This window comes from Mustela erminea, chromosome 7 (genome assembly GCF_009829155.1).
Source record: "Mustela erminea isolate mMusErm1 chromosome 7, mMusErm1.Pri, whole genome shotgun sequence".
Taxonomy (NCBI): Eukaryota; Metazoa; Chordata; class Mammalia; order Carnivora; family Mustelidae; genus Mustela; species Mustela erminea.
The window spans coordinates 121712548-121723862 of NC_045620.1; the positions used below are offsets into that span (position 1 = coordinate 121712548).

The following is an 11315-nucleotide window of genomic DNA, read 5'->3' on the forward strand; positions in this document are numbered from 1 at the left end:
TTTCTCCAACGTAGGCGTCTTCACGAAGGAAGGGTGTTCTGCCCAAAACAAAATGTCTCAGGTGCCCCGTGAGGGACCCAAGGAAGGGAAGAGCGTCTCAGCCTTTTGGCAGTCCCAGTGAATGACAACATCCGGTCAGTCTGGAGAAGATTCATTCATCGGCTGCCAAAAACAGCAACAATAGTTAATATTTGCCTTCCTGTGTTGGGCACTGTGTACAGGACTCTCCAGACTGAAGGTAAATCAGACACGGTCAGAGCTCACAGCCCGGTCCGGAATGCAGGGAAGTGATCAGATCAGGAAATGATAGCGGTGTGACCCAGGCTTGGTCAAGCAGCTCAGCCTGGTGATTCAGCATTTCCACCTGTTTCTCTACAGCCAAGCTGGAAGGGACAGTTTGCATCCGCCGACTTGGTGTATCGCTCCCCCTGCTGGTGGCTTGAAGAATAAGATGCTCCTCAAACCCAACAGAGGGACTGACTGCCTCACTCAGCCCAACCACAGTCCTTTAACTGAAAATCTGTACAGGGCTGTTTAGGAGGCTGAATACCAAAGCACTTTCCTGGGGGTTCTTTGCTCTCTTTATCTTAGGAATATTAATGACAAGATAGCACAGGATTCTCCCCAACACTAGGTGGGAATCTAGCTATAAAGGTCTCTGGCTTCTCCCCAAAACATCAGATGCCTATTTAATCGATCTGCTGTCTAAAAGGCTGGCCCTACCCAAGCTTACACATTGCAGCTTTGTAAGTGGCAAGTTCATGAATAGAGGACTTTTCAATGGTGTCCCTTTGGACTTGACGCAAAGCTTCCAGGAGATTCTGAAAGGAAGCCCAGCTTGAAAGCCACTACTTTAGTGCCCTCTGCTGGAGAGAGATGCTGGTGAGGCTTCTGATTTGTAGGGTTATTGATTTTGTAGTTAGAATTCTGAGTTTCTCAACTTAAGTTTTACAGGGGTGCCTGGCTGGCTCAACTGGTAGAGAATGCAACTCTTGACCTTGGGGTTGTGGATTCAAGCCCCATGTTCGGTATAGAAATAACTTAAAAGTAATTTTTTTTAAAAGATTTTATTTATTGGGCAGCTGGGTGGCTCTGTTGGTTAAGTCACTGCCTTTGGCTCAGGTCATGATCCCGAAGAGTACCAGTATCCAGTCCTGCATCAGGTTTCCAGCTCCACAGGGAGTGTGCTTTTCCCACTGACCTTCTCCCCTCTTGTGCTCTCTATCACTCAAATAAACAAACAAATAAGGTTTTATTTATTTATTAGAGAGAGATCGGGGCAGGGTAAGGGGCATAGGAAGAGGGAGAGGAAGCAGATTCCCTGCTGCGAGCAGGACTCAACCCAAGACCCTGAGATCATGACGTGAGCTGAAGTCAGGTGCTTAACCAACTGAGCCACCCAGGAGCCCCCAAAATAAAAGCTTTGAAAAGAAAAAAGTTTGCAGGTTGAGGAATGTCTTTACATTAGATAGAGATGAGATGAGAGACTCTGAGAAGGCATGTTTTTTAACTTTTTATTTTGAAAACTGAGCATTGCAAGAACAGTGCAAAGAATTCCCATATACCCCGGATGCCTGCTGGCTTTCCTAGCCCATTGTCTCCGTCTCTTTGGCTTTAAAGGTGAAGCTGTGCTCCTGACCTGCTCTTTGTGTGCCTCAACCCCCTCCTCCCCACGCCAAACAGTTCTGGGCAGAACAGGAGAGCTTAGTTGCTTGTGAGGCCCTGTTCCCCCTTCTTCTCTCTCTCCTCTTTTCCCCACCATCCGTCTTGTCTTGCTCGAGGAGAGTAGTGCAAAGAGAGAAAAGGTGTTTTCCTTGCCATCAGAAAGCCTGAAAATTGATCATTTCTCAAAAGCTTCCCACTGGGGCATATCTGTGTAGTGTTTTCTTTACAGAAATCTTTGGGGAGAATCAGGCCCTACATATTGACTTCAACTTGCACAGAGTTGCCCCCCAAACTGCATGCAGGGGTATTTTGGGGGGGGGTGTTTGGTTTAGTTTTATTTTAGAAATAGAGGGACAGCACGCCAGGGGCAGAGGGAACAGGAGAGAAAGGCTCTTAAGTGGGACGCCTGGGTAGCTCAGTCGGTTAAGCATCTGCCTTTGGCTCAGGTCATGATCTCGGGGTCCTGGAATCGAGTCCTACATCGGGCTCCTTGCTCACCCAAGAGCCTGCTTCTCCCTCTGCCTGCCGCTCCCCCTGCTTGTGCTCTCTCTCTGACAAATAAATAAGTAAAATCTTAAAACAACAACAACAAAAAAATCTCAAGCAGGCTCCAGGCCCAGTGCAGAGTCCTATGCAGGGCTCCATCTCACAACCCTGAGATCCTGACCTGAGCCAAAATCAGGAATCAGACACTCGGGGCGCCTGGGTGGCTCAGTCGTTAAGCATCTGCCTTCAGCCCAGGTCATGATTCTAGGGTCCTGGGATGGAGCCCCACATCTGGCTCCCTGCTCAGCTGGGAGCCTGCTTCTCCCTCTCCCTTTGCCGCTCCCCCTGCTTGTTTCCTCTCTCACTATATGTCTCTCTCTGTTAAATAAATACATAATCTTTATTAAAAAATTAAAATTTTAAAAAAGTTAAAAAGAAAAGAGTTAGACACTTAACCAACTGAGCTAGCCAGGCACACCCGCCAGGCAACTCCTAAAACACGCCCATATGTACTTATTTTGGAAATCTACCCCATTTTCTTTTTTCTCCAACATCTCTGTATCACCATTGGTTGAATCACAGGTAAGGTGCCTTCTATCCTCACAAACAATTTTGAAAGAAACTTGAACTGAGAAACCAGTTTCACAGCCAGCTCCAGCAAAAACTACTGTACAATATGACCTTGAATGTTAGGTTCTCATTATAGACTTTTTTTTTTTTTAAGATTTTATTTATTTGACAGACAGAGATCACAAGCAGGCAGAGAGAGGAGGAAGCAGACTCCCCGCCCAGCAGAGAGCCCGATGCGGGGCTCGATCCCAGGACCCTGGGGTCATGACCTAAGCCGAAGGCAGAGGCTTTAACCCACTGAGCCTCCCAGGCGCCCCTCTCATTATAGACTTTAATTTTCATTGGATTTATACAAAATTGTCTTCTAGGGGTTTATATTTGGCAATGTCTGTAGCCATTGGTTCATAGTTCATAAAATTCTATTTGTGACTTTAGCCCTTGGCCCTTTGTAACCCCAGCTACCCTAGAATCTTTTCAAAGGCATTATGGTGCAGTAGGAAGAGACTGGACTTGGGGTTTAGAACATTCTGAATTCTAGTCCCTGTTCTGCCACTTACTTGTGGCCTGGAAAACGTTTTAGTTTTTGTTTTAAGATTTTATTTATTTGGGACACCTGGGTGGCTCAGTGGGTTAAGTCTCTGCCTTCAGCCTTGGGCCATGATCTCGGGGTCCTGGGATCGAGACCCACATCTGGCTCTCTGCTCAGCAGGGAGCCTGCTTCCCCACCCCTTCTGTGCCTGCCTCTCCACCTACTTGCGATCGCGCTCTATCAAATAAGTAAATGGAATCCCCCCCCCAAAAAAAGATTTTATTTACTTGAGAGGGAGAGAGGGCAAGACTGAGCACGGGCTAAGGGCCGCAGACTGCCTGCGGAGTGTGAAGACTGGCCTCAGGCTGGATCCCAGGACTCTGAGATCACAACCTAAGCTGAGATCAACAGTCAGCCATTTACCCAGCTGAGCCACCCAGGCACCCCTGGGAAAGGTTTTTAAACCTCTGTGAACCCAAATTGCTTCACCCGTGAAGTTGACTTAACCAACTGAGCCACCCAGGCTCTCCCAGATGACTTACTTAGAAGGAAATTTCAGGATCTGATGAAGGAGTATAAACATTTTGTTTATCTTAGAACATACTGCCAAGTTACCTTTCTAGCAGGTTATACTGCTTAGGGGGGCCTGGGTGGCTTAGTTGGCTGGGCGGCTGCATTCAGCTCCAGGCATGGTCTCAGAGTCCTGGGATCCAGTCCCGCTCTGCGCTCCTCGGGGAGTCTACTTGGGGTTTTTCTCTCTCTCCCTCTTCTTCTGCCCTTCCCCCTGCTCGTGTTTTCTCTAAAATAAATGTTAAAATCTTAAAAAAAAAAAAAAGGGGGGGGTCAGTAGACATGCCAGGGAATGCTGCCTGATGGACTGCTGGCCTGCGGGGACACAGGGACTAGATCGAAGAGACCAGGCTCGCTGTGGCAGAGGATTGGGCATGACCTGGAAAGAAAACTCTCCCTATGATGTTGGATGCCAGTTTGCAGCACAAAAGAGAAAAAGGGGGGAAATCAGAAATCTGATAATGACATCGGGGTTAGCCCCTAAGAGCTGAGAGATCACTTTTTATTATTATTAAGGGGAAAAAATACTGTGATAGCAGCCATATAAGCAGCAAGGGTGGGTCATAGGACATGTCTTAGTATCCTCGCAGCATGTAACTACTGTGGGTCCCTGTTGGGAGGGGGCTTTTAGGCAGAGCCAGGCCCCTGCTCTGGGCAGTCAGCCACTGCCTCTTACTAGAGAGGGATCAATCATGGAAAGTAGGCCTGGGGCAGAAGAGGGAGTAGATGGGAAATTTGGTGTCCCAATTACAGACTCCCCTCCCCCAGCCCCTTCTTCCCGCATGCCACCCAGAATAGCCCTGGCATCTTTACTGGGTCAGGCTGCCAATTTGCACTGATCCACCACTCGGCTCTCCCAGCCCTGTCCCCCGGTCCTATTCCCAGAGCTTGCAGACGCTCCCAGCCCCAGCCTGGCCTGGTGTCCTCCTGAGACACAGAGCAGCATCCTAAAAAGAGTATCTGGGCAGATCCAGTTCCAAACGTCTTCCTAATCCAAAGGCATTTTGCTTGTCCTGAGCCTCAGGCTCTTTTTCTGCCCTGTGTACACCTCGGGAGATTGTGGCGAAGTTCAAACGGGATGTGTAGATGCACCGTCGAAATAAGAGGTGATGTTACTAATTTTCCCCCTCTCTCCTGGAGTTGTCAGGGCTGCTGCTGTGCTTATGCACAGCCTCCCTACCCTCCCCCCCCCAGACCCCCGCACCCCTGGCCCCTCCCCCCCCCCCCCGCACCCTTCCCCCCTGCCCCAGGGACCACACAGCTGCAGAGTGAGCTGGGGCTTCTACAGTTCCATCCTTCCCTGTTTTTACCCATAAAGTAGGGCCAGAGGGGTCCAGCACTCTCTTACATGCTTGATAAAATGAACCACAAGAATGGCATTGTTGGGTCCTCTCTGCTGCAGAAGGCAGGCACCGTTCCCTCAGCCCCTGCACTGCTCGTTCCACTCCTCAAGGACAGGATGTCCTATCTGTGAAGTACTCCGCCTGTTTCTTCTCCTCTTCTGTCTTCTGTCTGCCTTTTGGCTTTTTTTTTTTTTTTTTTTTTTTTTTTTTTTTGCATTGCTCCTTTGTATCTCTGCCTGAAATTAGCAAGTTGAATGGAGAATAAATCATCTTCCCAGCTGCTGGGGGGTTGAGCCTTTGCTGTGTGCTCTGCTGAGTGCTTGTCTTGCTTCATCTCAGCAGTTCTGTGTGACGGTGTGGGGGGTGGGGGGGTGACACAGCTGAGTCTCAGAGGTATTTGGTGACTTCGAAAGGTAACACAGCTTTAAGGGGCAGAGCCAAAGTTTGAACTCAGATAGGTCTTACTCCAAAACCTGTGTTACTTTGTTTTAATGGAAATACTTTGTGGATTTCTTTCCTATCTTGGTTTGCTTATTTGGATAATAAAAGCAATACGCCACATTCATCAAACTGCTGAAAGGAATAAGTCTGCTATCCTGTGAGATGGCTAGGATAGAAAGCAATGGAAGTGTTCAAATGCATAACCAATTTGAAAAACAATTTGGCAATATCTAGCAAAGTTGAAATGTACATACCCTACCATGAAACCATTGCATTCCTAGGGGTATACCCCAGAGAAACTGTTGAATATGTACTCAAAGATATCTATACAGAAATGTTCACAACAGCACTGTGTTTAATTAAAAAAAAAAAATCAACCTGGATGTCCATCAACAAGAGAATATTATACATATACATAAATATATACGATGTTATATTGCAACCTTAAAATGGTTAATATAAGCAAGCTTTTAATAATCTAATCTAGAGGTACGTGGATAAATCTAAAAAAGTTTGTTGAGCACAAAGAAAATGCAGTACGTATACCACACAGTTCAAATTTTTGCAATAGGCATACAAATACCCATGTATATTGTTTATGAATATCCGCATATATAAGTAACTATAAAAACATGCACTGCATTGAATAGCACCACAAATTCAAGAGAGTAATTAACTCTGGGGAGGGAGAGACAGGAGATTTAAAAACAGCTTACACTTAAAAAAAAAAACTTACACTTTATCTCTTAAAAAAAATTTGATGTAAGTATAACAAAATGTGAAACAGATGACTTGACAAAGCTGAATGTTAAGCGTACATAAATTATTTTTATACTTTTCTGAATATCTGAGATAATTAGATAAAAAGTGATATATTTTCATTATAAAAAAGTTTAGATTTTGCAGAATAGCATAAAGATAATAAAAATCATCTGTAATCAAACCATCCAAAGACAATAACTATTAACATTTTGTTGGAAATGCAGACTTTTTTCTTAGCACTTACATTTAAGTCTATAATCTATTTTGAGTTAATTTTATAGATGATACAAGGTAACGATCCAACTTCATTTTTCTTGCCTTTGGACATCCAGTTGTCCCAGTACGGATTGTTGAAGAGGCTGTTTGTTCCCCATTGAATGGTCTTGGTACTCTTATAGAAAATCAACTGATTGTAGATATAAGGATATATTTCTAGACTCCCAATTCTAATCCATTGATTTCCATGTCTGTCCTTATGCTAGTACCACAGAGCCTTGATTACTGTAGGCTTTGTATTAAGTTCTGAAACTGGGACATGCGAACCCTCCAACTTTGTTCTTTTTGAGGATTGTTTAGGCTATTTTGGGACCCTTGCATTTCAAGCCTGATTTTTTTATCTTTTTTTTTTGGACTCTTAAGAAGAAAACCGAAAAGAGCCACTCATCATCAATGGTTTTGCATAGTCTGTGAGATCAGCCTATGAATCTGAAAGCTAAAAGAAGATTGGATTTCTTTTCTTCATTTCAGTCCTTAGTCAAACCATTTTACTGTGAGGGGCAGGGCGGGGACAGAAAAAATACAAGAGTAAAGAAATATATGGTTTCTTGGGTTATGATAGCTTTTAGTTGTCCAGCTGTATTAGAACAAAGAGAAGAGGGGCATCTGGGTGGCTCAGTCCTTAAGCATCAGCCTTTGGCTCAGGTCATGATCCCAGGATCCTTGGATCAAGCCCCTCGTGGGGCTCCCCACTCAGCTTCTCCCTCTCCCACTCCCCCTGCTTGTGTTCTCTCTCTCGCTTTCTCTCTCTGTCAAATAAATAAATAAAATCTTAAAAAAAAAAAAAAAAAAAAACAAAGAGAAGAACATTCCTGTGGACTATCTGCAGAACCTCCTGCCTACTTTGAATGATACTTAATTCTTCGTATCATTTCCCCCATTTCAAAAGAAACCCACTCTAGGGCGCCTGGGTGGCTCAGTGGGTTAATCCGCTGCCTTCAGCTCAGGTCATGATCTCAGAGTCCTGGGATCGAGTCCCGCATCGGGCTCTCTGCTCAGCAGGGAGCCTGCTTCCTCCTCTCTCTCGCTCTTTCTGCCTGCCTCTCTCCCTACTTGTGATGTCTCTCTGTCAAATAAATAAATAAATAATCTTAAAAAAAAAAAAAAGAAACCCACTCTAATATAGCCTCTTCCCCCACAGCAACAACAGCCAAATGAAGAAGCGTCCAACGTCCGCAGTGGGCTACAAGAGGCCTATCAGCCAGTATGCTCGGGTTGCTATGGCAATGGGTTCCCACCCCAGGTACAGGGTAAGAAGCTGGGAAATAGAAGGGAGGGAAGGAGAGGGAGCCCAAGGGGGGTGATGCTCATAATCTCTGCTTGCTCTGCCTACCTCACAACCTCTGCTATCCCCAATATCAACGGAGTGCCGAAGAGATGGAACCTTCAGGGCCGCTGCTCACGTCTGCTCTGATGTTCCCACCACAGGCTGAAAACATCATGTTCCTGGAGCTGGATGTGTCCCCCCCAGCTGTCTTTGAGATGGAATTCTCTCATGACCAAGAACAAGATCCCCGCGCGCTACACATGGAGAGGCTCATGCGCTTGGACAGCTTTCTGGAAAGACCTTCCACATCTAAAGTTCGAAAGTCCAGGTCCTGGTCAGTACCCCTGTGCTCAGAATGGGCAGGGGACTTAGGAAGCACGGAGACCACAGAGGCTGGATGAGGCTGAGGAGGGTTTTGGTTGTACCTGCCAGGCATTAAGGGTGGGGGGAGGGGATAACTGGGGTCTTCAGGGAGGAGTTCCCACAGCAACAGGATGAGGCAAAGGCCAGTCCTCACTTCTCGGTTTCCTGCTGTTTCTCAGCCTCCCCGTTCTCACACCTCATCCCTCCCCTCTGCAGGTGCCAGGCTCCTCAGCGGCCTCCAGCCTCTACCCCACACACCTCACTGGCCTCCGCTGCTCTGCGCCCCACAACAGTGCTAGACCATGAGTGACAACCTTCCGTCAGGCTGCCCGGCCAAGAGCCTCCTGGGACGGGGAGCCAACCCTGGATCGTCTCACCTGACACTCAGTGTGCGTGCGTGTGTGTGCATGTGCGTGTGCGTATGTGTGAGGGGGCGAGACCCTGGCAGACCGCGCGTCGGCCCGCTCTTCTCAGCCTCCTTTATTTAATTAATGTTATTTATTTGTGGAGTTCGGTTTGGGGGGAGATGCCCTCGCCTGAGCCTGCCGTGGTCACTACAGAGCCTCCTTTCCTTCTGACTTTAGAAACCCCCACCCCCGTGTCAGACCTCAAGCTTCTCTCTGTCAGCTGCTCCCAGAAGGGAAGGTAGCCAGGGCCTGAGGAGAGAGCACTCTTTCTACCTGTCTCACTCCATCATCCATCTCCTCCAGCTGACCGTGAGCAGTTCCTAAGCACTTTCTGGAACTAGAAAAACGCTCGATGTCCACAGAGGACCAGAGATGTCCCGACAGCGTTGGGCCTGTGCTCCCAGCGAACAGAGGCCTGCACTTCCCTCTCCGGACCTCAGATAACCTCTTTCGGCCTCTTGGGCTCCTTTTCAAGGACTTACATGACCTCACCGACACAGCCCATGCTCTTCGGCTTCGGCAAAAACTCATGGCTTACCCAGCTCTGCTTCCTGGCCACTGTCCCAACCTCTGGATGGGAATTGTGAACCGACCGGTGGAGGCCCCCCTTCAGGACCTGCAGAAAACGAAACCGTAATGGAGACAACACGCACAGTCATCAAAGGAAGTCCTGTCTCTGAGTCCCTTCGTTTCTGTCCCTGCGGAGAAATAACTTGGGTCAACAAGTGATCAAGCCAACTCCCCGTTTTTTGAGATGCTGCTCCTTCCTGCTGTGGTCCTTTTCCTCTGCAGCTGCCTGGAGCCCAGTTCAGGGTGGCAGGAATCAATGTCATTCTCCCTCTGGCTACACAAAGGTAGGGGAATCTGTTGCTTCCCCCTTCACGTAGCACAGGAGACAGAGACCCAGGCCCGATCTGCGAGCTTTGCCAATTAACGCCAGTTTCTGTATCCCGTTTGTCAAGCACTGTTTTGTTGAAAAAGGATCCTTTCTTCAGCGTTGTGCAAATTAGTCCCTAGGGAAATGCTCCCCACTTCCTTTTGTGACATCTGAAGATGTTTCCAGTTATCTCAAGTAGTAAGTAAGTTTTGACCAAAAAAAAAGATAGAAAGATTAATTTTCATTGATTTACTTTGTAAGTGTATATTTTGGTAGAGGAATAAACAGGTAATCCTGAAAGAAACAAGTGATTTAAGATCTCAAAATGCCCTCATAGTGGGAATCTCTGGTTCCCAGAAATAAAAGGATTTTAGTCATTGGGACAGAAGCATGAAACTGACAGAGATGCTTGAATTTGGTGGGGCAGGGATGGGGGCTGATTACCTGGGTCTTCTCTTTTTCCATCAGGAAGTGAACCCTTCTTGCACAGTTCAAGTTCTGCTCTAGGGACCAAGTTATGGTTTGGTTTCCTTCACTGATGCTGTCATTTCTGCCATAGAAAATGACAGAAATGACAACAGCTAGATGGTTGGACAACTCAATTGCCATTTGCTCCCGTCCTTCAGGGGAACACCATTCTTCATCAGAGCGCAAGAGATTATTTGAGACTCAGGATTCGGATCAGAGGTTTGACTGTGTCTGGGACAGGAATTATGTGTAGAAATCCCCCAGGCGCCCTGGGCACCAAGGGACATCATGCCTACACTGAACAGCCTCTCCCGCTGACCTTTCCTATTTGTGGATGAAACAGCACGTGTCACCCCCATTCATCACTTGGACACATCGACTCTGCGTCATCTGGTCACTTGACCCTCACAGTCTTAGAGCACAAAATACCCAGTTTCACCACCCCCCGGTCCGAGGGCTGGGCCCGAGGTGTGTCGAAGGAGGAGCTCCTGCCTGCGGCTTTGTGTACGTGTGTGTGTGCGTGTTCTTGTGTGTGTGTGTGTTTACCTCCGCTCTACACTTGGGGGACACTCGACACTCGGTGTAAGATATGCTGGGAACAGGACCACCGGGGTGGTTGGATCTCAGTCTCTCTGTCTCTCTCCTTTCCCTTTTGATGTATCGAACATTTGATTGACAAAGTGAAGGCCTTGATGAGGACCATATTTCTGTGTCTGTTGCTATGGTCTTTATTTAGGACAACAGTTAATGCAGTGGCCCGTTCTTGTCACTCTATACATATGACTATACGGGGACATATGTAATATATAAATATATATAAAAAACATTACCCTCTGTCTCCTTGGCTTCAGATGAGGCCTCTCTGTTGAGCTGAAACGCACCTGCAGCTTGGTGCTGCCGGCAGCCTGCTGCCCAGCCCTGTCCAAATTAACACAGTCGATAATAAAGGAATGAGTATCGTCACAGAATTGGTTGCCTGCCTTCTCTTCCCTTTTTACTTCTTTATACTTGCTTATGCACTTTCTCCTTTCTCTTCCTTGTTTTTCCAAGAGGGCTTGGGGAGTTTTCAGATCTCAGCGGCAGCTATCAGGACCTTGGGGAAGAATGGGCAGCTTAAAGGGGATTCATGTGCCCAACAGGGCCTGAAGGAAGGTCCCAGCTCTAGCCTGAAGTCTGTGTGAGAGCCATGGCAATGGCTGTTCGTGTTCCGGGCGAACAGTCACGATCCCGTTCATTCTGAGCTGTTAGCAGGTGTCTGAACAGCCTGGATGTCCAGATTAGCTGTCGATCA

General features: G+C 47.2%; 1 protein-coding gene across 2 annotated transcripts in view; it reads left to right on the forward strand.

Annotated features, from left to right (window-relative positions):
* The window catches only part of KIF3C (kinesin family member 3C), a 35051-nt gene extending 25271 nt beyond the window's left edge, over positions 1-9780 (forward strand). Inside the window, exons 6-8 of one of the 2 annotated variants that reach the window (XM_032353109.1) lie at positions 7784-7892; positions 8071-8237; positions 8489-9780. In XM_032353109.1, the coding sequence (XP_032209000.1) occupies positions 7784-7892; positions 8071-8237; positions 8489-8582 (370 nt within the window). In that variant the 3' untranslated portion in view covers positions 8583-9780. Of the gene's footprint in view, positions 1-7783; positions 7893-8070; positions 8244-8488 lie in introns of both variants that reach the window. The other variant, XM_032353108.1, reaches the window with a different exon arrangement.
* The last annotated feature ends 1535 nt before the right edge of the window (positions 9781-11315 follow it).